The sequence below is a fragment of the Lathamus discolor genome, chromosome 2 (genome assembly GCF_037157495.1).
Source record: "Lathamus discolor isolate bLatDis1 chromosome 2, bLatDis1.hap1, whole genome shotgun sequence".
NCBI classification, from domain to species: domain Eukaryota; kingdom Metazoa; phylum Chordata; class Aves; order Psittaciformes; family Psittacidae; genus Lathamus; species Lathamus discolor.
Window position 1 is genome coordinate 75,754,222 of NC_088885.1, and position 26,913 is coordinate 75,781,134.

General features: G+C 42.5%; 1 protein-coding gene across 10 annotated transcripts in view; it reads left to right on the forward strand.

Moving 5' to 3' along the window:
- Positions 1–25,722, forward strand: part of RNF152 (ring finger protein 152) — a 45,983-nt gene extending 20,261 nt beyond the window's left edge. For 8 of the 10 annotated variants that reach the window (XM_065667534.1, XM_065667532.1, XM_065667535.1 and 5 more), the window contains one exon: positions 20,312–25,722. In XM_065667534.1, coding sequence (XP_065523606.1) covers positions 20,546–21,157 — 612 coding nt within the window. In that variant the 5' untranslated portion in view covers positions 20,312–20,545 and the 3' untranslated portion in view covers positions 21,158–25,722. Of the gene's footprint in view, positions 1–5,768; positions 5,812–5,899; positions 5,929–13,631; positions 13,673–20,311 lie in introns of those variants that run through there. The other 2 variants (XM_065667539.1, XM_065667542.1) reach the window with 2 other exon arrangements.
- Positions 25,723–26,913: the final 1,191 nt, after the last annotated feature.

The window sequence follows — 26,913 nt, forward strand, 5'->3', positions numbered from 1 at the left end:
GGTTGCCCTGTTTTTGAGAAGTATTGAATTGAGAGCTACCTGTGTGTGATCTGTTTGCTACAGAATAGTTTGCTTGCTGACTTTTGTCTTCTGCTTGTGAAATGTCTCCACATAGTTCCGTTCTTTCTTTGTACTGACCTCCTCTTCAGACATGACTATCTGAGTACTTGAACTCTTGCACCCCCCTGGACTTCTGTCAGTTGAGGGGAAACAGTGGCTAGCAGCATGCAGAACTTGATGTTCAGAGTTTAGCTCAGTTGGGTTGGCTCTCATTTACAGTCTCACAGCTCAAAGCTGTCAAAACACCGAAGCAACTCAAGAACATTTTCAACTGAGTAAATCCACAGAAGACCTATGAAACTTCCAGGCACTGTATTTTATGGGAAATTCTATTCAGCTAATGAAGCTTCTTGTGTGATGCCAGGAGAAAAATTGACCTAAGAATGAGATTTACAAAAACCGACATCCCAAATGATGGGCTGGCTACTACACAAGGGAGAATCAAGAGGAGGTCTTTTAAGCTGGCAGCCCTCTTCCAGGAAAATGTAATAAACTGCTCCTTTTTATTCTTTTCTGGAGTTAGGTACCTTCTGCTGAGATGTAAGCAGTGGAGGAGACAGTGGCTGCTCTCTCTGAGTTAGGTCTGGTACTCAGCCTGAGGGAAGTGGAGACTCAGCTCCCAGCTTTCTTTGGCAGCATTTGATTGGGGGTCTTTTTCTCTTCAGGTAAACCCATTAGTTTGCATAGATTCTAGCCCTTCTCCAAATGAATTTTTAATATAAGATATTTAAACATTCATTGGAGCAGGGACAGGAACCCAGGTCTCTGCCTTTCCCTCATACTTGCTTTTACTTTCTGTCCTCAGTATTGAATTACACACTTCAAAGTGGAATGGGGTCAGCAGGAGGCATTGGAAGAGCTCTGCTGAGCTATTTAAATTGCTGGTACTTAAAACTTTCATCTGGGAAAAGGGGAAAAAAAAAGATATTGTCAGATTCACCCTTAGTGAATGAAAGTTTCCTTCTGCCATGAGCATACCCAGGTGCCAGGTTCATTGAATCTGCCACTGGCATGTGGCTTGGGGAAGTCTGACCCTGTTGCATGCAGATTAATATGGATGGAAGCCTTGTTTGAAGCAAAATTTAGGCCATCTTAGATCTTCATAGTGCAGGTAAATTTGAGACGTCCAGTAATGGCAGTATTGACATTTCTGATGCTTGTCTCCAGTGCAAAACTCTTAATAGAAATGGTTTCTAAATTGCAGACCACAGACCCAGTATTGAAGCTATGCATTTTAAAACTTTTTTAAAATAGTACTTCCAGATTTTTTTACTGATGGTGGTGTAATCTTTGCTCAGAATTTAAGCGTGCAGCCAACAGACTTACTTTCTCAGTTACCTTCCCCAGGTCCCTTTGAGGCAGCCACTGTGGAGCCTGTTGGGGAACTATCTGCAAAAGTGTTAATTCAAACATTTTCTTATGCCTGCGGTTCTGCCTTGATGGAAGTAAGTACTATACAGTTCTCTGAAGAGATCACTGCAGTTCCCAAGCCAGCCCCTTAGGTGAGCTAGCCCTGTGAAAGACCCATGCTTGACACATTCATTGCTCATTCAGTTATATTGCAGCAGAGAATAGGTTTTTGTCAGAGTAAGGAGAAGAACAAGGGGCCATTGAAGGGGGCAGGTAATCAGCACTACTGATGTTCCAGATTATTGAATTGTGTTGAAATAATGAGTTTTTTCATCAGCCTACATTGTTTGTACCTAACTCTCTGAATCTTTCTTCATTGCAGTAACTTGCATAGGTATCTGGAGATTATGAGGCTGCTTCCCTTCACGTTTAAGGGGGTACCATGTTTTTGGCTGTCTTGTGCCATTGCAAAGCGCAGGCCCACTTATATTCTAATTTGAGGATGAGATGTTTGCAGTTTGAGGAAATGGGGTGCTTGCAGCATCCAGAAACCATGTGCCCCTCTAATTCTATTTCACTTCAGTGTCAGGCACTGGGGCACTGATGTGAAGACTGTAGATGAAGGTTTTTCTGTCACACTGGTGCATCCAAGCTAAAGCCTAAAGGGGTTTTGACAAATAAGGGTTTAAAGATCAGTCCTGTGTACTCATTTTCTTTTAAACTAAAAATGGGAAGAATTGTGTGGTGAAGGATGGAGTCGGCGATATGTTGTTGTGAAGGCTCAAGAAGGTTCTTGGAGCAGAAAAATCTTTCCTCTTTAGCTTTTAAGCAGTAAAAGGCTGAATGTTTACCTCTTCAGTTGATTTTACAGCTGTTTTGAAGACATATCCTGCATTACCTTCTGGAATTTTTTCCTGCATCCTAATTTTGTCAAAATTTATTGGTTTATTTTATGGAGGGGAAAAAAACCTGCCCAAATCTCCTTTCAGTTAAAAAAAGGACTGAAGGGTTAGGTTTAGGAATTCTAGCACCATCTCTCATAGGAACTGTAATTAGCATACTTTGTTTTCCCATTCTTCCCTTGGGGCTTGGCTTTATGGCTGGTTTCCATCTCCTGTTTTCATGTTGAGTTGCCATTGTGGTTATGGGAGATGTAATCTAGCTAGGAAACCCAATCCTTGTTGGAGAATGGGAACATGGGTCATCCCATATGCAAGTACCTTGAGCTGCTATAAGCAACATTTCATGGTCCTGAAAATGAGTTACCAACTTTCAGTATTTAGTAGAAAGGCAGCACTTCTCTTAGCACAGGTGGCATAGCTGTTCATTTCACTTTATTCACAAGGTGTTCCTCTTAAACCCCAAATTTCCATCAAAACTCACTTTAATTTTATTTTATTTTAAATCAGCAACTTGGCTTTGTTTCCAAGAACAAAATACCTTTTTTTGGGGGGTGGGGGGTGTGTGGGGTGTGGTGGTGGTGTTTGCCCTGCAGTAATGAGTGATACTTGGATACTGGAATTTGTTGTAAGTTCAGAGCACAGCAAGTAGGAGATGGTGATTTGATTTGCCTGAGGAGACTTCTCTTGCTGGTCTGGCATAAATATTTCTGAAATGTGGATGGAGCTAGACTGGCAATGGGAATAAAGTACTCTTCAAACTTCAGATTTTACTTTCTAAAGTAGATTCCTTTTCTAAATAGCAATCAACAGAAATGCTGGAGCTCTGTTAATTGAACAGACCGATCTATGGTCTGTCTGTGAAGCAGGAAATGTCAGGGTATGAAGTTTAAGCATGTCTAGAAGACAGAATTTGGTCAGTAATAGCAAATTGGTGAGAATTCAGTGAAGCTGCATTGCTCCCAAATTTGCTTTTAATAAGCAGTGAGCTATTTATAAGGACACTTCTGCTACTGTTATGATTGGCTAATAAGCACCTCCCCTTCAGAAAACCTTCCTGACTCTCCTGAAAGCCTTGAAGTGTACAGAAACTTTTGTTTTTATTCTCTCAATTTCACAGTGTCTTCTGCCTTTCATCTCGCAGCCTCTTGCTTGCTGCCACTCTCCCTGTTTTTATGATTTCCACAGAAAACACAAGTAATAGCAGCTGAAAGGGAATTTTAAAATAGAGCAGGATATCTAGGGCACGTCACAGTGATTGTGAGGTGGTCTTAAACCGGTTGCCTGTTTTGAAGGGTTTTTTTAAGAATGTTTTGAGATTTAGCCTCCCTCTTCTTTATCTAAAGTTTTGGAAGAGCAGCAAGGCTTTCCTCTTAAACACAGCATGGCACATATGTTGGCATCTGGGGAAAGCAAGACTGCTTGAGAGATGACCAGTTCTCCACTGAAAGGATTTCTGGGCAAGTCTGGTCCAAATCAGTTCTTGAGAACAGTACTGTGAAAGAGGCTTTTCCCAGCTCAGTAGAACTACTTCACATGGAGAGGTCACTGGCACAAAGAAATAAGGCATTAAAGAAATTGTTTATTCACCTGAAAAGTCCTTGTGATATATATATATATTTAACCTATATTTAAATTTATAATTATTTTCATACATAAATCAATTCATGTTATCATACTGGTGCTCCCTAACATCCTTGCAAAAAGGGCAAAGTAAGTCACTGAAAAGGATTTAGGTGAGGACATGTGCATTTTAAGAGGACATAGTGCCCATGTTTGAAAACAGTTTAGTGGACAAACTTACACTGACTTACCTCTCAGAAGACTGATATACAGGCCAGGTCTTCTCTCTTCTGATGCAGCCACATCCCTGACACAAGAAGGCAAGAGCTAAGTGCTACTCATGGTCTCACTTTGGTAATGAAGAGTTTTTAAACGAAAGTTACAACTTTGTGACATGTTTGCTTTTTTCCTTATGTCCACTTGTTTGGAATGAGCATGATCCAAAAAGGAGTGGTGGTGTTTGGTGAAGGGCAATGGAAACAACCCCACAACTGCAGGAACTTTACAGGTGTAGTCCTTGGAGGAGCTTCAGCAAAAACCCCTTCATATTTTGAGGGACCTAATTTTTTCCTTTGTTACAGGGTTACATTCCTGTGCTGCTCTGTCCTCTGCTGGCTGAAACTCCTCTATTGGAGGAGTCCGTTGGAAAAAACTCTTTCTCTTTTTATGTTAATGGGTGGTTATGAAAAAAGAACAAAAAAAAAAAAAAAAAAAGGAATAATAAAAGATCATGCACTGGCAATTTAGTGAAGTGATAAGAATCTACAACTTCGTCCTTTAATAAGATTATAAACCTGTTGCCTTTTCAATTACGAGAGACACAGAGGTGGCTGTAAGCCCTACATGTGCAATTTTAAATCAGGATATCATGCTGAGTTGGATTATTTCAGTTCACTCCTTCAACAGTCTCATTTTCTAGCACTTATTTCTTTTGTGTATTTTTAAGCAATATACAATAGCATTTTTCCATCAGCAGAGGCCTCTGCATTTCAGTGACCTTTACTGCTTGCTTTAGAGGGGTTATGCAATCAGAGATAAGGGAGTGAAAATATTTAATGGGTTTTTTTTCTTAAAAGGTCTTATGCCTCTATTCTTGTGGTTATAGTACTCACATAACACAGCTGTGTTTTGCACCTGCATCCTTACATGCACTTGCATACTTACTTTGAGGAGCCTGAAAGTCTACTTCCAAAATCTGAACTGATTTGCAAAAACTGAGCTAAAAAAAGAATATAGTGGATAGAATGATCATCTTTAAAGCAAGAAGCTTTTGTTCTAATGTTCCTTTCCTCTTTGGTCCCTCACCTCCACTAAATGCGGATATTTTCTTCTAAATTTAAATTCAGAACTTAAAAAAGGGAATTATCCTTTTCATATCTGTTGACTAGTCAGTGATGGAGAACTTGGCGTTCCTTTCTGAACCCACTTACAATGCACTTGCCTACATTTTGTTGCATGGGAACTTTAAAGCTCCCTACAGTCCACACTAACTGAAGTCTTTTCTACCAAGAGAGGTTGCTTATAAGAGAAGGTGGCTCGTTGTACCTAATAGTGAGGAGAACACTAGAGGCTGGGCACCCCCTAGTTCAGCTTCCTGATCAGGTGTGTGGAATATCAGGGGAGCACCTATGCATCTGTTCAGGGAGATACGTGGTAACAGGAGATCCAAATAAATTCTTACATCAACAGCTGTGCAACTTGCTGACTTGGAAATATTTCTGATGTCTCATGATAATCATGAGACAGTTACACGCTTCATTGCTGCTCAGTATTGAGACTGGTATGGGTTACAGTTATGTTCATGACTTGCTTTTCCACAGGTGAATACTTTGTGAACCAAATCCACATTGGGATAGCAGCTAGGAAGGTAGAATAAGCAAGAACATTCTTTGCCTCATTCTTCTTTCCATGCCATCAGCTCATCTTTGTGTATTAAAAGGTAACTTGCTCTAAAACCATGTATTGAGCAAATTTGTGCAGTGCATATAATACATAAACCTTGAGCTGAATTGTGCTTTTTTCAGTAGGTGATGTCAGTGAACCATCAAGATAAAAGGTATGTATTTATTGCTTGTGAGGAAATGAGTTTGGAATGTGGCATCGATTGTGGAACCCCTTCTGCAAGAAGGGCACATTACTTTGCCTGACTTTATTTGGTTTGTGTGTTGCCCATGTCCACAGAGACAGCCTTAAACTTTTCCACTTTTGTGTCTATTAATACTTGGGGTCAATTCGGGGGCAGGGGAAATGCCAGCGGTCCACTGACATATACAGGAGAGGAAAGGAAATTGCTATCTGACAGATCTTTTCTGCTATTTCCACATGAGCAGATGGATCCCATGGTACAGGTTTGCCTTTAAGGAGGGTTTAAGCAGGAAATACTTATGTTTTTTGCAAGAAGAATGGTTATTTTCTGTATTTGTGCAGCTTTTAGGTAATTCATAGAGACTTTTGATAAAAATGCAGGCTTTTTTTCCACCTAGTTGTATGATCTTCAGTGTTTTAAACTCTCACCTTTTCCAAGGGAGAGAGATGTGGGAATTGCATCTTTGTCAACTGAGCCAGTTATTACCTCTCTAAATGCTGACTGCTACGCTTGATGCCTGGAGTTGGAGAAAGAAACTGGCTTCCACAGTTTTTCTTTAAAATGTTATTTTCCAAGGTAACAGCACAATCTTCCTAAGTTTAAGGAAGATATTCCTATCTCCCCCAAGTTGAAGTGTTTTAAAGGGCCTCATTTTGAAGACTGAAGGATTGGGAGGGTTCCTAGCAACAACAAAACAAGCTATTGCTCTTACAGTTGGATGAGAGTTGCAAAGACCAGGTGAACCACAGCCCTTTGAGGTGGATTTCTTTCTTCTGGCTGATGAGACTATAAGATAGAGGCTTTCCTGACAATCATGTTTGACTAGAAGAAGTGCTGGTTTGAGTGACTTGGCTGTGGGAGGAGTGCAAGTGTTGGGGCAAGTGTTGGGGCTCAGTGGAGGGTGGGAGTCTGCCACCTGCCTCAAGAAACTGTCTCTAGTGATGCCTCCTAACCTTGAAGGTAAACACTGTAGCTGTTATGTATGTGTAGAGCATACCTGAAAATAAACAGAAGGGAAACTGGTTTCCTAATCGTTAGGGTATATTTGTAGTTGTTGATGCTGTCTTTAAGCAATAAAGGCCAGCATGATTTTAGATATATCCCAGCTTGCTTCTTTGGAGGAGTGCAGGAAAGTGGCGGGAGGCAGCAAGGCACTGCCACCTCTCCACGCACAACATGGGAAGCAACTCCAGCTGTCCCGCGGGAGCTCTCCCCTCAGACAGGGAGCAAGTAATGAGCTCAGTGCTTTCGGTGTGCTGGTACTCTACTCTCCTTTAGACATGACCATGAAAGGTGCAGCTCACCCTGCTGATGCATCCCATCCAGCACCAGGATAATCTTATGGTGCTGCAAGCTGGTACTGGCAGCATTTGTCCCTGCTGTTTAGGAGTAGGAATGTGGAGATGGTCATCCTACCTAAACCAAACCTCCTGAAGGGTGCTAAAGCAAGCTAGTGGGACAGCCAAGCAGAACGGGCTTTCTTCCTTCTGCAAGCCTTGGTGCTTAACGCTTTATATTCTGGAGTGCCACCTGCTGGCACTTGCTCTCTTCACTTGCTCTTTTCTAGAGGCAGCTGCTCTAGAAGATGAGAGCTCAGACCAAAGAGCGTGGATGTCAGTAATAATAATAGCACTAATTATTTATATTGATCATTACATTATTTTCTTAATTGTCATAGCAACTTAAGAACCCTGTTTATTGGCAAAGACCTCACTCTGGCAGGTGTGCTGTAAACTGAGTGTGAAAGAAACTGGCAGAGCCTTCACTGCTTAAAATACACAGGGTACAATATGAAGGAGTGCTTTAAAGAACAGAAAATGATTTTTCTAATCTATGCTGTTATTTGGCAAAGTATAAATAATTATTTTCGCAATATCTTGATTTCGTAAGGTGTTTTGATAATTTCTGTCATTAGCAAAAATACAAAGCAGTAATCAGGAAGGTGAAAGACACCTGACAGTGAAGTCACTTAAGCAAAGTTAGGGTAACACTGCCTCCACTCTAAAAAGTAACAATGATGTCAGTAAACTAAAGAATTCTGAAAACCTTCTGTCGGGAAAGCAAGGGATGTTTTAGTTTGTAGCACAGTGCAAATCTGAGTCCAGAGCTGAGTTTTTTTGCCCTCTGAGTCAAGAACTTGTTTTGGCAGTAGGAAAGAGGTATTTTTTTGAATCTGTTTTGTAACATTTTCTGTCTGTGGGCCAAATCCCCTATGGGCATAAGTCAGTGTGGTTCCTTTGGCATCTGTCTGGCTGTGTGCATTGATGTTTCCTGTGTTCAGTGCACCACTGTAAGGCCCACAGATATAATACTAAAATAATGGAATAAAGACCTCAACTGAGTGGAATCTGGTCAAATCCTGCATAGAGGCATTAAGCTGTATGCATGCTCACCAAGTCTTTTTAGATTGTCTCTTTCAATGCAACACTTTAGAGTAGCAAAATACATTTTGGGCCTTTCCTCCTTTCTTTTAGCTGTCCCTAAGGCACCTCTTTGGTTCCTTGCTGCTATTCCATGCAGTGGTACATGGAATAGAATCATAGAATCATTTAGGTTGCAAAAGACCTTTAGTATCGTTGTGTCCAACTGTTAACCCAACACTACCAAGTCCACCACTAAACCATGTCCAGAAGTGCCGCATCTACACATCTTTCAAATACCTCCAGGGATGGTGACTCAACCACTTCCCTGGGCAGCCTGTTCCAGTGCTTGACAACCCTTCTGATGAAGAAATTTTTCCTAATATCCAATCTAAACCTCCCTTGGTGCAGCTTGAGGCTATTTTTTCTTGTCCTATCTCTTGTTACTTGGGAGAAGAGACTGATCCCCACCATGCTACTGCCTCCTTTCAGGTAGCTGTAGAGAGTAATAAGGTCTCCTCTGAGCCTCCTTTTCTCCCCAGTTCCCTCAGCCGCTCCTCACAGGACTTGTGCTCTAGACCCTTCACCAGCTCCATTGCTCTCGTTTGGACACACTGCAGCACCTCAGGGTCTTTCTTAGTAGTGAGAGGCCCAAAACTGAACACAGTACTGGAGATGAAATACTCTGGAGACCATTGGGATGAGTGTGAATGTTTTGAGAAAGCCCTGAACTACCTGCCCTTTGAAAGTAAGATCCTTTAGCTCCTTTGTAAGAATAGCCTGTAAACCCCAGCAATTCTGTCAACCACATAGTCCTCTTCAGGCTTCAATCACATCATGAAATATGACTTGCCTGTTCAAAATGCCCATATTGTGATTTTTTACTGGGGAAAAATACAATGGTGTATTGCTAGGCTTAAGCATTCCACATTCATCAGTAGAGTGATATGAGCTAGAGATACTTCTGGCTCACTCAGTGACTGACCACACCAGAAGAAAAATTGATACAGTACAAAAAGCTTTGTCCTTTGTGTTATCTTTTTATAAATTTATTCTAAAAGAAAACAGTCAGATTGAAATGAAAGTTGAAATGAGCTGACATTTTAAAGGAAATGACCATTTTTGCCTAAAGAGAAAGTACTTGATCTGAAACTGCCAATGAATTTGTTAACCTCAAAACTGTTTTTCTTCAGGTAGCTCTAAGTCACATGCAGAAATAACAAGACTGGCTTGCAAGACAGGCTCTGAAATTTAGGGGTTCTACCTAACTGGGTAGGATTTGGGTCTTCTGAAGTTCATATTTTCAGCTTTTCTTCAGAAAAATGGGGCTAGGAGCTTTCTTTTTACTGAGTCCTGAATTGATTGTCTATGATCCTGTGAACCCAAGACTTGACATGGCCAGGTGCTATCAGGACTGTGATGAAGCCTTGAGAATTAGCAGTATGCTAGTTATCTTTTCTAAGTTTGTTCTGCCTTTACATTGCAAGGCCTACAGAGCTAAGCCCAAAATTAAGAGGTAAGGCAGTTTGCTTCATTTTGATTGTTTTGCTCTATTTAGGGTAACACAGACCTTTCTGAGCATTTGCACTCCTTCATAGAGCAAAAGTTCTGTATACTCTTAGGTGCTGCCAAATGGGAGGGTATTTTCACACAAGGAGGTTCCAAAAGAAGCCAGACTTTGGCTGGAATATGATGGATGACGTCTGGCCTGAACTTTGGGACTCACTGTAAAGAATGAAATACAACCAGACAGAGCTTGGCAGGTCTGATAAAATTCTTGCAGCTACAGAATGTGAGTGGCTCTTGGAATTGAATACCGTTTCTGTGAAGGAAAGCAACAGTAGATTTCATATAATATGGGCAAGAATAGTTTATCTTCCTGTGCCTGAGCATTTGAGCGGCCAGTGGCAGTCCCCAGCACAGTGTGACTGCCAGAGCAGAGAGGCTAGAGCTTTGCAGCTTTGAGCTCTGTCTCCCAGATTGTAATTTATCTAAGCCCGCTGGGGAGGGTTGTGGTGGTGCTAACCCAAGTTATGTTCGTTGCCCTGCATTGCTTAGCTGTGAGGCTACTTTTGTTGGCAAATGGTGCTGGTTCATACGATGGAGAGACTTGATGCAAAGCCCCTCACTCTGTTTTAGGCTTCATTCTGTAAGTCCATCCATGGGAGTCTTCTTGTTTCTCTCATGGGCATGAAGGAGAGAGCTGAGAGCCTTTCCTGGTGTCAGTTTGTTGTCTCAGCACGCTGTCTTAAATTTTGCCTGGTGGTACCGGGACACCAAGTCATGATGTGGAGCTGGTGGGGTAGGTTGATGTGCAACCAGTTGGTTTAATTGCAGCTGTTTTGGGAACATTGTGTTGTTCCCTCAGATTGCATGTTTTCAGGATGGCACAGGGGAATTGAAGGCATCTGCACTTAGAGATTACCTTGATCTGCCTGAGCTGCTGACACTGGATTCTTTATTGGTTGTGTTGAAGGATAGTATGTTACGTATGTAAATGTGCAACTGACCTCAAGAGCATGTGTCTTCCCATTAACTTTCATGGCTAATGTCAGGCCATACACTTTGTTTCTGAACTGGAGCTTGTGGAGTGTTTATAGTCATGGGTAGAAACATGTGGTTTGGAAAAGTATTGGAAGAAATAATTTATCCAGTATAGCTTTTTAAATCTCTTTTGGAGTATTTTACTGGTGTAAAGACAGAAAGATAAATCATGAAATAGGAAATCATCAATATGTATGCAGTTCAGGCTTTGCCTAACTGCTTGTGATCCATATTTGCAGTGAGAGTTGGACAGTTCCCAAAATTCAGGAAGAGAGGGTAGTATTAATATTACTAGCTGGCAGAATGTTACAGGGTGAATGATTAGTTTCCAATAAGAGAGGAGCTTTTGGATCGGTTCCAGTTTCTTTTGGTGTAGTCTGCAAACCAGAATGACCAGTGCTGTGACCCGGAGTATCTGTTGTGCTTATCAGAGACTAAAAATGCATGAAGATCACAATTTGCCTGCATTAGGAAATGATACAGCAGTTGACCTTGAGGAGACATATTAGTTGGCTATCTTCCACTGTCTTGTGAAGTGATTCTCCTACATTAGGACATCTGTTACACCTTTTCTCTTCTCAAAAAGGGGACTTTACTCAATTGTGCTGCCTACTTAGCTGATTTCAGGAGAAAGCTAAAAATATGCAAAAGGCTCCCCTGCCCCATCTAATCTCCTTCAAATCTTATTCTACTCCTTTATGGTCTATGAAGGAAGAGAGTTTCCTCACTTAGTGTTGTGTGGCCTCTAAGAAAGTATTTTCCAATTTCTTAATCCCATCTATTTCAGTGAAAAAGGATGTGTTACTTTGCCTCCCTTAGGCTTATTGCACAATTTTTTTTTCTTATTCAAAAAAACCCCAATCCCTTTCCACACACAAACAAATTAAACCCCAAACCATTGCAGCCCTTGGGAGCAGCCATGTAGAGATAGCTGTTCAGCGATGTGGGTCACAGAATCACATCCTCAAGAAGCTGTGCTGGATGAGTGCAGAGCATGTTAGGCAGGTGGGGTGTACGAGGCAGAAACACAGAACAGAGTTGCAACAATTAAAACTCTCATTTGAAGGACTTCTGTTTCCTGAGGTAAGTCTGAAATTGAGTTTTCAGCTTTAGCACTGTATAGGCAGTTTATTAATGTGTGAGTATTGATTCCTTTCCTCCTCTGTTTGGGCTCATAGGCAGGTAGATTTTTGACCTGGATTTATCAAAACCCACTCAATGGCCTTGGAAAGCTGTATCACTCTCTCCTGTAATTATAGACTGGTATCTTAATACATTAATTCAAGGTGATACCAACTCAATCACCCACTGACCTGTATCGGTGAGAAACGTCTGCCTTTGAGCTTTATTTAAAATTACTTTTTTTTCTTGGGATGGTGAATTTGTAAGTAAAATACCAAATCCTTAGGGGAGGGAGGGAATACTCTTTTAATTAAGTTTTTCTTCAGGTATCAGGCAAATTCTATCAATGGCAGATGAAACACAAAGCTCTTGCAGAGCAGAATTTGTCACTTAAGTGATCAGGTGTTTCATGCCTCTCTGTCTCTCAGCATTTTGAATGCCACAGAATTCTGTCATGTGGCCATAAATGAAAAACTCTTAGAAGATATTCCATTGCATTGCATTTAAATGCTGTAGCTGAGAGCGAGTTTGACACCCATAGTTCTTGCTGTAAAGTTGTGGGATTTTGGCCTTAGTGACTTAGTTTGTGACTTCATTTTAAGGTAGGGAAGCAACTTCTAAATCTCTTTGCCAGCCACCTAAACACTTGCTCCTTATGTCATGGTCATAAATAACTCCAGGTGCTGCTTTTATGGGTGTGAGGGGTAGATGTTGTGAGGGGTAGATGTCTTTTCATACCACCCTTCCTACTCCCCTTCCTCTTGATAACAGTTTGAATGGCAAATGGGTCTCTGTTGGTTGTGGAAATAATTGTCTTTTAATTCCTCTTACCCTGGGGTTTAGAATTAAGTGAGGCATAATTAAGAGCAGCCAACAAAACTGAAGAAGTGCTGATGTCCCTGCAAGTGCAGTGCTTGGTGTGGGCTGTAGAAATGAGCACCATCCCTTGGGATGCTTTGAGTGCTGGAGGTATATTTTTATCTGTAAATTGTGAGGAATCTGTCCTCTGCTGGGAAATATTCAGATTTGGGATGTCTTAGGACTGCAGTTGTGTCTTTCATCGTGTCAGTACATCCCTCATGCAAGAAGAGAAACACTAGGACTTGGGGACAGCAGCAGTGGTGATGAATACGTTCACATTCCTTCCAGCAGCACAGAGCTGCACCTGGAGGTCCCTGTGCTCTTCCAGGCTGGAGGGAACCTGGGAGATTTAGGGAACCGTAGCTCTGGGGCAGCTTGACAAGTAACCTTGTCAAAAACCTGCAAGCATGTCAGAGTTAGGCTGGTGAGAGCAGGTCAGGCTCTCTGCCTTGGCTCCAGTTCCACCTGCATGGAGCACTGCCGAGAGGCTGGGTGGGCAGGAAAACTGTCTGCTTTCTGTCTCTACCCCTCTGAAATGGGCATATTTCTGCAGAGTATTAAAGCACCTCATGTGAAACTGTCTGGTAAAGTGTAGATATACTGTTTTGACTCAGCAGTAAGAAACTGTACCCATCATTTGCTGACCTGGCATGTTGCAGGTGATTAGTAGTGTTTGCTGTTGGAACAAAGTGCACATTTGATGACTTATTGGTCGTATTTGACCAAAATAAGGTCTCTGGAGTCAGGGAATGTGGACATGTCAAAGTTTGCAGATAAAAGGAGGGAGCAGCACCACTGATAACAAGAGATGGAACAACGAGCAGCATGTGAGTCTGTTTTCTATAAACACCAAATGTTGGTGTTTTTACCTGATATGTTTTTACTCGAAACCCATAAACTTCTACATCTAATAGGTCTAGTAGTCTGTGGGTAATCTTTCTGCCTCTGTCTCCTATTGCTAGGGTTGTCTGGTGACAATTTCTAAGGAAAATGCTGTGGGATGATACCTTGCAGTTAGGCTTCTTTCTCGTGATCCACCTCTATTCACTCAGATCAGCTGCCAAAGAGGCAGGACAACTGTTGTCCTGTTTTATCTGTGCTGTTGAGATCATCCAAGGCAGGTTCTCTCTCCATCAGCATGGATCCCCTGGCACTGGTTCATAGAATGTTGTAGGCTCATATACTACAGTTTCACTCAGCTTTATTTTTTGGTGGCTTTATGCATCCAGGAGTGTACACCTGATTCACATCTTTGCAAGGGCTGGCCTAAAGCTAAAGGAACAGTGCCAGCATGGACTGGCTAAGGATTTAGCCAAATTAAAACACTTTTTTTCTGCAATATTTCTGTGCAACTGTTAGTAACTAAATAGAAAGGATGTAGGCTGCTTGGCTTAAAAGAAGTTGCCTGGAAAATAGGTAATTCTGGAGAGAAGAATGGATTAACTTTGTTGTTTTACTGTTAGCTTTATGTCGTTCAAAATGTATGTAGTCTCTTGGTTGTAATCTACATGGTGGATGAACTATGTCTGTGGAGAAACATCAGTTTCTGGATCACAGTCTCTCATAATTTTCATGGTCTGTGGAAAAGCTCATACGTTCAATGAAAGCCACAAAAAATCTCAGGCATTCCATGGAGATACTGCCAGCTGGAATAAATGGGGAGAAATGGATGGTTTTCTGAGCTTTGTTGATTCTCTGTTGCAAAAAAGAATCTGTCACCTCTGCCCAAGGGCTCAAGAGATGAAAAGTGGAGCTGGGATGATGAAGTTGTCCAGGAGCTTTGAGGCAATGTGGGTGGTGCTTGCATGACCTTGGACCAGCTGCTTTGCCTCTCAGCGCTTCTTTTCTTAGATGATGAAAGGATATGATAATACTTCTCTCTTAACAGGGGTGTTGTGATGAATAAATTAATTACTCTTTGTGATGTTCTCAGTTACTATGGTAATTAGTGCTACAGAACAGCCTAAAAATAAATAGGATCATTTAGTGAAGGATATTCAGGGGAAATCAGGTAGCATGTCCTGGGCATTTGCAGCAGCCCCAGTGTGTTTTGTCCAAATGTGGGTTTTTTGAAAACATACACAAATGCTGAATATTGTAGCAGACATGCTTCCAAATATTAAATGTGTTCCTTCCTCCTCACTATCAGTTTGAAACAACTCCAGCACGCATTTCCTTCCATATATGTGGGCAGATGATTCTTGCAATTAGTTCCCCTATTTAGAACAGTACTCCCCCATCACCCCCATCTCCTTTCCAGCCTAAGGGCACCTGAAATGAATGAATCTTTCTTCATTGTAAATCATACATACTCAGTAATACTCTCAAAGAATTCTTAATGTGTTTGGGGAGTTTACGTAATGAACCTTGCTTGAGAAAGGTGAAGTATCGTCGATATACTGCCTTGCTGAAAGTCTGTTATTAACCTTGCTGTACAGCAAGTAGAGCATGCCTAAGTACATGCATAAGTCTGTGCAAAGTTTTTGAGGTGTTATTTCAGTGATCAGCTGACTACATCAGTGTGCCCCAAAGCCAGTCTTTAAAAACGTGATATGATGTTTAATCTTCCATGAATTGTATTAGGTTCCACAGGCATCATTAAAGTATATTCTTGAGGCTTCCAAGTTAGCATTATTTTAGGTCCTAGTAAGCTGGGAAGCATGTGTGAAGATAGTTCTAAGTTCTCCTGTGGAGTTGGCACCCCTTCAAGGCTGTGGTTTCCATTGCTTAGTATCACTGGGACTGTCCTTACACAGAAAAAGTATTATGTCAGTAGGCAAAGATTTGCTATTATTGTTCTCTGACTTGTTGTCCAACTCCCGTCATGGATGTAAAATGCCTTTCTATGCACTGGGTTCCAAAAATAACCTTTTTTTCTGACCCTGCCAGTTGGGCACTGCTATATAGTTAGGGTTTGTGCAGAGCTTTCTGTGTAGCAAACTTGTGCTTTCTTCCTCCTCTCATCTGTAGCTGTACTACCTGCAGCAACCTTCATCTGTTCATCTCTTGCAACACCCCCTGTGTTTTGCTGGGAAGCTACAAATTGCAAGAGAGCAACAAGAAGAGAGCTTCTGCCTTCACTTTCTTGGGGAGTAGGAATCTGATGCCTTGGCATTCCTGGCCTCCTGCTCACCCTAAAAAAAAGAGAGCTTGGGGCTCTGCTGTGGCCTCCAACAAGGTATCACCTGAACAGACACTGTGACTGGCAAACAGCTAAAATACCTGATTTGTTCTCCAGACCTTTATTGCTCTTGAGTTACACAATCATTTCTCAAATGTTAAAAATTCCTGGCTCACGGAGAAGGCAGCCCAAATCTGCAGGAAGGACCTTTGTGCTGTGCTCTCAGGCACCTGGCTGTACTTTGATCTTCTGCTGCAGGGGTTATCAGCTTTGCAGGCTCCTCCCTGGGTCTCTGTAACCACTTGTAAATCTCTTGCTGGCCACGGTCAACCCTGACACTTGAGGTTTGGAGCTTGTGTATTTTTATACCCAGTTAATTTTCATTTGAGTCACTAGATAGATCTCAACCCTGTAGAGCTTCCAGTTGCCGTGAGGTTTGTGCCAAGCAGAGTCACTACTCGCAGTTTTCTCTGGCTGTGTATATAGCTTTCGTGTCGTAGTTCCCAGCCCTCCTTTCCACATGCATTCCCCTCTCCACACATACATATATGCTGTCTCTCTTGCAGAGCCCTACAGATAACCCTGACAGTCTTTTCTTATTTTCCCCCATTTTCCTGTCAAGTCTCCTCACCCCCCTTGGGCATCAATGGATGACAAGAGCAAAACATGACAAGACAGTATTTTTGGCTAATGCTTGACATGAGCCATGCCCTCATGTGCAGCTTGGCTGCCTCTTGGTCTTCATGCTCAGAGCACCAAGAAGAATGAAGTCTGAGTAAGCTTTGAATGAGGTGTTCACCTGTGACAGCTCAGTACCTCCAACTGCTGTGGGGGAGTGTTGAGAGTTCAATCCCCTGTCCAAGAGGAGGTCTGCTCCTCTTGGCATAGTTACTGAAGTGGTAGAAGAGTACTGAGAGAGCTTTCATGGCTTCTTCCTTCCTACCTATGTACTGTGAAATAAATTAAATACACATTATGCAGTTTAGTTTGGACTGTACATAATAGCTTGATTTTCTTTTACCCCCAAGCTGAGCTGTGTCAGAGTGCAGGAGGGTTCTGGGGCTTCGAGTGTGGTTGGGAATAAAGTTGCATTGTACCCATGAAGCTACATGTCCAACCTTTGAACAAGACAATGTCATCAAAGGACAAGGGGTTAGATGGCTGTGGCTACTCTTTAACTTGCCTAAAGACAAATTTGGAAGGAGTCATACTAACCTCTCAGCTTACTGGTTGTTACAACTGATACGTCAAAATATAAGTCTGATCATTATTTGAGATGTTTTGGGAAAGTAAGAATGTCATAATTCTCTATAAGTATACGCAGAATGCAGTTTTGTTACTTGAAATAGCGTTTATAGTTGGGTTTTTTTTTGGTGGAGGGAAGAGAGGGGGTTGGGGAAGGAAAGAAGTATAACTTCAAGACAGACAGTTGGAAGTGACCATTTCCTTGATTCAGCACCAGGTCAAAGTAGGGTTGTCAGTACGTTTACAGCTTCTGCAAATATATCCACACATATCTGAACAATGTATGTCATGTAGGTGGTAAGCCCTATCTTAAACTTTTAATTTGGCTCCATTCTTTTCCTCTTCTTCCCGCGGATTGCACTAATACTTTAAAACTTTAGCCTCCTCGAGAAATACTTTGCAGCATAACTTAGTGTTCCAGCCAGCTGAGATCTTGTTGAGATGGATTTGCTTCTTTTTCCTCTTAGGGCACTCTTTGCCTGGGGGTGATTCTTGTTTTATTCTTCAGCTCTTCTCACAGAATCACAGAATCATTAGGGTTGGAAGTGACCTCTAGAGATCATCTAGTCCAACCTCCCTGTCGAGGCAGGGCCATCTAGAGCAGGTTACACAGGAACACATCTGGGTGGGTTTTGAATGTCTCCAGAGAGGAGCACTGATCTTCTGCTGTAAGGATGTCACTGGAGCAGGGATGAGGGGCTTGATAGCACATGAGTATATGACTCTTGGACAAGGACATGCAGTCAGAAAAATTATCTTAAACCCAATCACATTCACATCAGTGGAAACTGGTTTACCTTTAACACTGTAAGTGGAGAGAGATGGTTGTAGGTGACAGATGAATGAGGTCAGAGAACACCAGTTCAGTGCACTGACATCCAAAATGTGGAGGGCAGAGCTTCTATGCAGGCATACTGATTTACATCTGCAGGAGTACTTCAACTTTGTCTTTAAATGTAAGCCTTTCCTTCTGGATTTTTTTTAACATATTTGCAGCTACAGCAGATCAGATTTGTGTCCTGTAATGTCTGAGCTCAAGTTTGGCTTGGGCAGTGCATAACTGAGGATTTTGTATAGATACTTCTGTGCAAAATGTAAACCTTGCTGGGTTGCTTGTGGCTGAGACCTGGATTTGATAGCTTCGGTGATTCATTCCTGAGTTCCTATACCTAATTCCTAATCTGGCCTTTGTCCGTTAATGTTTTTCAGCCATGAATTGCCTAGCATTGTGGATAGCTCTCTGCCATTTTTCTCTCAGTTGCACGCTAGCTGTTTAAAGGTCCTTTCAGCCAGTCTTCCTTTGTGCCTTCCTGTACTTCAGGGATGTGAAGATAGTAATGGGAAGGAGAGGATGAAGAAGATAAAGCTTCTATAAGTTTCCTTCCACTTTCCCTCAGTATGGCCTGCATGCGGGCGGTGAATGCATAGTGCCTTCTGTGGCAGAGTTAGGCTCCCTCTGTGCTAGAGTATTTGTTAGTGCCATGTGTAATATTGTGCTGGTGCAGCGCAGGAACCAATGGACCCATGCTGGCTTCATGCTACGTCAGTCTGTGTCAGCAATGGTCTCTGCTGCATTCAGGCAAAGCATACCAAAAGTGCTGTTTGGGTGGCTGGCATGTGCCATTTTCCCCTGCAGCCATTGCCCACTTTTCATGAGCTCCTGCCTTCATAACTGCAGCCCCTGCTCTCTCATGAGTCAGGACTGTCACTGCGTGTTTGTCAAAGTGCCTTGTGAGCCAAAACTTGCTGCAGTTACAAAATCTACAGCAGTGCTGGTTCTGCCAATATCGGTGATATCAGTTGTTAGCATCTGAAGAGATGACGTGTGTTTTGTTTTCCCTACTCAAATACCAGTAGCTGCCAGAAGCAGGATGTGTGGGACAGTGTGGTCCAGAAGGCTGTCCTGCATTGCAAACTGCACATCTGTGCCTGCCTTTTCTTCTTGAACTATGTTATTTCCATTGTACTGATGTCACACATTGGTTAGCCTGTCGCAACCTAGTTGCAATGAAACAGAGGGAAGAGAAAGAAATAATTGTATGGAAAGGAAGAGAACTTCTGACAGCTGTGGTCCTCAGGTGTTAACTCCATTTTGCGAATAACACTGCAATAAGAGAAGATCAAAGTTCACTGTGCAAATATTTTGTGTTTTCTTTATTGTATTATCTGGGTGCAAATTCAGGCTGATATTTCTTCAAACACAGCAAGGCAGGCAATGTAAAAAGTTGTAAAACTATTACCCATTCATATTTATCACATGTTGGAGTGACCAAAATTAAACAAAGCTAAACAGCTCATTGTGAAAGTCAACAGAGCTGCCATTTTTTGCATAGCTGTAAGTATTAAGTGGGAGATGCAAAGAATTCCTATATAGTGAATAGTTCAGAACAAGGTTAGTAACAATTTGCCTTTAATTCAGTGCATTAACAGATTGTTGTCCATTATATTTGATGGTTCTGGGTCTAAACAGAGCCTTTTGTCCTGGGTGAAGCTTTCATCAGTGAGAAGGGCCACATTGAACAAGCTGCTTGTGTAACCAGGCAAGAAATTAATTTGACTGAAAATTATGCCATTCCTTTTCATTGTGTGCAAATGTGGGTGTTTCAGTGTAGTTACTTGGTTTCTTATTCATGCACAGGAGTAAGTTCAGGAGCCTGTGGAAGTGCATCCGTTTCACATATTTTTAATTTCCCAGCCTTTCATACAGACTTAGTGGCTGAGCCAAATAGCTAAAAATCCTCAGGGGTTTAAAGGATTAAATGAGAACAATAGTTAAGGTGCAGGTCCTGAAAATATGACAGAAGGTAGATGCTGAAGGACCTGCTTAGTGAGCTACAACTTCCCTTGTTATGGGTATAAATGTAACGGTGACTGGTAGGGATTTTGTAGCTGTAAATGGAGACCTAGTGATGGCTGACCTGAAGGTTTGCCACTGGACAGTTTGGTGAAGCCAGTGGTAAGGTGTTTTCTTGCTAAGGGTGGCAAATTTGTTTCCAGGTTACAAGGTCAGCACTAGTTTCCATTCCCCCCTTAGCTGGACTCTTGTTCCTGCTGGTTGCTGTAAATAACCTATTCCTTCACGTTTATCTGTTTGTCTCAGGTACTGGAAGGTTCAGGCCTGAGGTTTTCCTGCCATCTCCATAGCCACTGCCGGGTGCTGCCCTGAGAGGAAGCAGCAGCAGGAAGGCAGACACTACCCTGAGGAGAAGCAGCAGGGAGGCAGCAGCTGCTTCATTCGTGGCTGTGAGACTTGTCTTGTGTGAGACTTGACCCGAGACTTGTCACGGGGTGAGACTGGTCGCGAGACCTGCTGTGCTGCCCTGTGCCAGCCACCATGGAGACCCTGTCCCAGGACTCTCTGCTGGAGTGCCAGATTTGCTTCAACTACTACAGCCCGCGCCGGCGGCCCAAGCTGCTGGACTGCAAGCACACATGCTGCTCGGTGTGCCTGCAGCAGATGAGGACCAGCCAGAAGGACCTGCGTTGCCCCTGGTGCCGCGGGATCACCAAGCTGCCACCGGGGTACTCTGTGTCGCAGCTGCCTGATGACCCCGAGGTGATCGCTGTCATTGCAATCCCCCACACCTCTGAGCACACACCCGTCTTCATCAAACTCCCCAGCAACGGGTGCTACATGCTGCCCTTGCCCCTCTCCAAGGAGAGGGCGCTACTGCCTGGAGACATTGGCTGCCGCCTCCTGCCTGGCAGCCAGCAGAAGTCCCTGGCGGTGGTGACAATCCCACCGGAGCAGCAGCCGCTGCAGGGCGGCCTTCCCACTGAGGGGGGAACAGAGGAGCCGGACCGGAGAGGTGTTGTGAAAAGCTCCACCTGGTCGGGGGTTTGCACTGTGATCTTGGTGGCCTGCGTCCTAGTCTTTCTCCTGGGCATCGTCCTCCACAACATGTCGTGCATTTCCAAGCGCTTCACAGTGATCTCCTGCGGCTGAGGCGGGCAGGGGTGTGTGTTCCCTGGGGGTTGGGTCGGTGGTGGTGATGGTGGCAGTATGGAGTGAGACAATTCAGCGCAGCTTTGCCCAATGACTGCAGAACCGGGGCAGCGGTGCGCCAGCCCAGCCACAGCCCCCGTCAGTGTGGCGTCAGGCCTGTCGGCAGCGTGCGGAGAAAATCACGTCCCGTGTCTGGCGGCAGCGGCACTGAGGAAGACTGCATGCGTCACCGTAATCATTCATCAAAGGGACCGCAAAGTACAGTGATCTTTTTTTTATTGTGTTACGAGATTAAAGACATCTATGTAGCTGGTTATACTGTAAAGGATACGGAATGAGCTCTACTCTAAACACAGTAGGTTAAAATCAAAACTGCTCCATGTAGAATTAAAAGAGAATTGGTGCGTGACTCTGTACAAGGTGTTCAATACCAGTCCACACATGCATTATTTTTTAATGGGGGGGAGGGAATGAGACTTGTAACACCAAGAAATCACTTAGCTGGTAAAGCATTTTGTATGTTTTAAACTGCACACTAATTAAACCAAGCTAGGGAGTTGTACAATAATTTTAAAATGGAAATGTTTTGCAAGCAATCATTTTGTTCTGTGGTGTGTGTTTTTTGCCTCTCTTTTCTTTCGCCCATTTTTTTCAGCTCCAGGGAAGTGGCGCTTCCAGCATCTTCTGTTTGAAGGAGCTATTAGTGAAGAAATAAGTCATAAGATGTCCTAGGACTCCTCCCAAAAAGTTGTGATAGCAGGTTGTTCTTTTTCTCCTTCTAAAGCTTAGGTTTTCCTAATTGCTTTTAAAGCTTTCGGGTCTATTTTGCCTCCCTCTTTCCTAGGAGATGCAACTGTGTACCCATGGATAGTGTGTGACAGAGGATTTCCCCTAAGGAAGCCTCACCATCCCAACAGGCCAAGGACCTTTATACGCAATTATGTAGTAAGAGGCTGTGACAATAGCCGGGAGGAGAACCCATGGCAACCTAACCCTCTAGTGGGTGGGCTCCCCTCCTACATCACTGTGGCTGTCCTGGTGTCAAAATACCTGGGTGAGCATTATGGAGCCTTTTCCCACATTTCAGTGTTATAAATGTTGGTGTTCATAAGGACAGATTTGAAAAAAAACCCCACAGGAATTGTCTCCCTCCACCCATGAGTGTCATGAAACCCCTGTCATTTGCAGTTCACTTCCTGGAAGGAGCCGAATTCCTGAACCTTTGCTGCAGTAGCGCCTTGCTCTAACCAGTACCAATAGTTCATAAGTAAAATAGAGCTCAGTGTGAATTTCGGTATTTGGCAAAGCTGAAATTTGTGTGAGATTTAGGGATTGGATCAAGGGGCATATGACAGACCTTTAATAAGACAGAAAAATCTATTGATTTGAACTGCTTTTTGCAAGTACAAAGTGTAACCTCCCTGAAGCATGACCTCTTGTCATTTACCTACTGCTCTTTCTAGTAATTAATTAGAGATTGCTCAGTGCCATATTACAACACTAGAGAACGTAATTTTGAGCATGCAGTGCTCAAGTTGGCCCTGTAGGCGTCGGTGGTTTCCTGCTTATATCACAAAATCCAGTTGCTGGTTCACAATAAACATTCCTAGCTAGGACTTCTGTCAGGAACATACCTCTGTCTTCATGCTGGATTCCTTCCCCTCCCTGTTCCCAAACTACAAGTTTCTTCCTTGATTCCTGTCAACTGAAGAACAGCATATATGGTGCTTAACTGTTATGGTGTGTGTTGGTTCGTGTATGGAGAGGACCCATTGTGCTGATTTTTATCTACTGTCATATGTATGCATAGCACAGCAAAAAAAAAGATCCTCAGATAACATATTCAATGCCTTTTCTGTGCAAGGCCCATGTGCAGTATGCCTTGAACTTGGCTTACAAGTATTGTAATTACATGGACACCTCCCCACAGCATGTTTAATTTGGTTGCAGTAGGGAACAACAGGTATTGCAAAATGTGTATTGTGAAAGTGCTAGTCTCATGTTGCCAGTAGGAAGCCAGATTTCTATGACATCCACACTACGCTGCTTATCGTGTAAACGAAAGCCAGTTCACAAAAAAATTCTTGCCTTTCTAAGACTCTTGAGGAAGTGACCAGATATGGGACTCAACCCTCTACTGCCTTATCCCCTGTAGCAATTGCTAGGAGTACCAGGGGGCATATGGCATAGCTGGAAAATGCTCTGAGAACAGCACTGATGCATTTCTCACCAGCTTATCCAAGTTGTCAATGACCATGAGGCAGTCAAAGAGCAGGTCCTGGAGCTACAGTGCTGATACTGTGAACCTCCTTCCGGCTGTACCTGCCTGACTGAAGCTCTTGAAGCCAAGGTTTCTCTCGTGTTGCAAAGAATGGCTGTCTTGAAAAGCACCCTTTCTGTCCCTACATGGGAGGGTGCAGTATGAAAGAGGAATCAGAAATTAGGTTAAAATACTACACTGCATAACACATTATGAAACAGGCAGACCTGAAGTTTATCCGGTATTAATGACATAAGTATTATATTAGACAGAATACCATCCTGTATTATCACAGTACATTGTTTCATTAATATGAATTTCCTGTACTTTTCTTGCCTGCTGAAATGCATGTTTGACCTAATTTCTGATCCAGATATTTGCCTGCTGACAGCCTTGTGTAAGAGCAATAAGTAAAACCTCAAGATTTTTGCCTGCGTGTGCACGCATGGTGTGTACCTTCATCCTGTTTTATAACTAGGGGTTCCAGAGATGTTTTCGCTCTGGCTTTAGACTGTGACTATCATTTTAAATTTGCAGCTGCCATATCATGTTGGATCACCTAGCTTTATTGCTGACTTGTGTAGAAGTGAACTAAATAGTTCGTTGTAATGTACAGTGTTAAAATGTTTCTCGAGTATGTCGATAGTCATACTACTTAAAAATGCAGTGCAGTCTGTCCCATTCCTTGGTCCAGTACCTGACATTTAAAAATGTGATACTGCTATATACACCTCTAACTTACTTTTTTTTTTTTTTTTTTTTTTTAACAGCCTTATCTTCGTAATTTTTCTCTGTGGAAAAATGCATTTGGACTTGTACCAAAATCGTCAGGTTCTGGGCTAGGTTTTGTTCTCTGGTGTCCAGTAAGAAATCACTGCCCAATTCCACCAAAAAAGAAAGAAACTTACTATGACACAGTGCTATTCAAGCAATCAAAATTTATGTTAAAACTTGTGGGTAATTACTCAAGCACCTGCATTTTTAGAGCAAATTACTCTGTATGAATGTGTATTTATTTGCTTGTTTAATGGGAAGGATGTGCGTGTTGGGGTCCAGCTTCATTTTCTTTTCTAGAGGCCCCAGCTTCAATTTTTGGCTTGTGCTTTGCTGGCAAACAGACTTTAGGGTTCACTCTGTGAAATTTTGTTTAGTGAATTTTAAAAATTCAAAATATGCAATTTTGGTATGTGGGATTTTTTTAGGAAATCTTGTGTTCAGTGATTGTTCATGCTTAACCATGATGTAAAGGAGACTGGATGTTTTGTAAACATGGAGCAATCATGAGTCCAAAGTTTCATCTTTATTAATGAAGCTCAGTCTGAATAAAACATTAGAGGGAAAAGAATAATATCAAGTGAATTATGTACCTCTTTTACTTTGCCATTGAATAAAAATGGCAACATCTTCAAAAGAACACTTATAAGGCAAAGTGTCAGTTGTGGGTTGTGGTAAATAGTAAAAGGTTGTTCATGTTTTAATCACTTTGGAATACAGAATTGTAGCTGATGACAATTGAACCATAAAACTTCTGTTCTCTTTTTTTCCGGTTTTAAACAGGTGACCTACTTAGAAATTTTAAGTAAACTTTTCATTTATGGAGGTGAGGGATGCTTGGCCTTAAGTATGTATTGTACTCAATGTTCCCTGGATCTTTTTACAGCAATGCCATGTAGCAGAGGACATTGCCTCTTCCCAGTCATAGAGAGGGGCTGTACCCATCATCCACAGCTAAACTGCCCCCAGGCAACGTGCCCTGCTGGAATGAGTCACTTGCATAAGTACTGCAGGAGACATTCATATGTCAAGTGAACACATCTGAAGTAAATATTAGAATTGAAATGCTTCCTTATTCGAGCTGCACAGAAAGCTTGGCTTCAGATTTTTTTTTTTCCAGACGTTTTCTATTGGTGTAGGGAGAAGGAGGGAAGAAGCTACATGACAGCAAAAGAGTTCCAGCATCATCTGGGAGGCTGCTGAAGAATCTGCCTGCCCTGAAGGTAAAGATTTTCGTGCAAGAGTTTCAGTAGGACAACATTGTCTGGAAATGCTGTAATGGATTTACAGCATGTTGGTGACCTTTCTGGTGCTGTACACTGTCCATAGGCCTGACAGCTTGGGCTGTTGTGCTCTTTCTCTTTGTCACTTTATCTCTTGTAGGCTCATGTCAACAAGCAAAGTTGCTTGCTTTATCCTCAAGTTGAATGATTTCACAGTCATTTCTTAAGTTGCCCCAAGCACCTCTAATGAAAAAATTACCTTTCAAGTTCAGTGAAATTTAATGCTTAATAAATGTTCAGAAAATGCATTTTTTCAAGTATTTCCTTGTGCTTCGTTACACTTTAATTTTAGTTCTTAATAATTCCCGTAAGGTTTGTGTTAAGCATGTTCCTGAACATGCAAAGGCAGTTCACAGGGATTAGGTAAGATCCACAGCCAGGAGAAAATATTTCCTATTCCCCCTATCCACCCCACAGTCCCCTACAGATCTACACAAGTTCATTTTCATTCTCCTCATCTATGTCACACTGAAGCACCCAAGTATGGGGATGAAAGGGGACTCCTGGGCATGCATGGGATGCCTACACTTACGATCACAGGAACAGGTTTCCATGCTTGGAAGAGTATGCATTTAGCACACGCTCACAAATAGTGGGGATAGGCCAAGAGGATTAGTAACAGGGCTTTAGGATCTTATGTCTTGGTATGGTTGTGTACTGACCATATGGTCCTGGGATGATGAGGTGCTGAGATAGATTAGTAGCATGAAGCCTAAGTATTGCTATCTATTTCATGTGGGATGAGTTGCAGCCCCCTCTGCTATCTACTGCAAACCAACTTGGTACTGCTGGTGGATGGAACTCACATGTGACATCTCTTCTGGGGTTCAGGTGAGGAGCCACATCAGACTGTGATATCCACCCAAACGGGAACAGCCAGATGCGTTTTAGTTATCAGAGGTCTGCAAGCTCAATCGGAGGTCTTTCAAAACAGAGCTGCGTAAAACACTCCTGAAAACTTGAAGGCAACAACATACAGACTTGGCCTGAACTGTTTTGAAAGAGTGAAGAAATGGTGCAGAAGCAGAAGGGCACCTGGAAATGAGCAAACAATTAGGTAATAGCCTGGAAATTGAGATCAGTGTGTGTGAAAACATTTCCTGGGCATGTTTTGCAGTGGCCTGCATATGTCGTTTCTGTCAAATTGGATCTCTAGGATGGCAGTGAAACTCCAGATCTTGCTTTTCCTTCAACACCTTTGAGCTGGGAAGCAGCCTACTTTAGAAGTGCTGCTTTCCACCTAATTGAAAAACTTGATGGGTGTGCAGAAATTTTTTAGGGTGCTGAATCATCACTGAAGCTCAGGACTCAGATACACAAGCTGAACAGGAATTCAGCAGGAAGAAGTTGGGATAAAAGAGAAAAGCCTTGAGTTCTTGGTATGTGCAGATGCATCATGTTGTTTAAAGTAAAAACTTGGTTTATTTGCATGTGTGTTG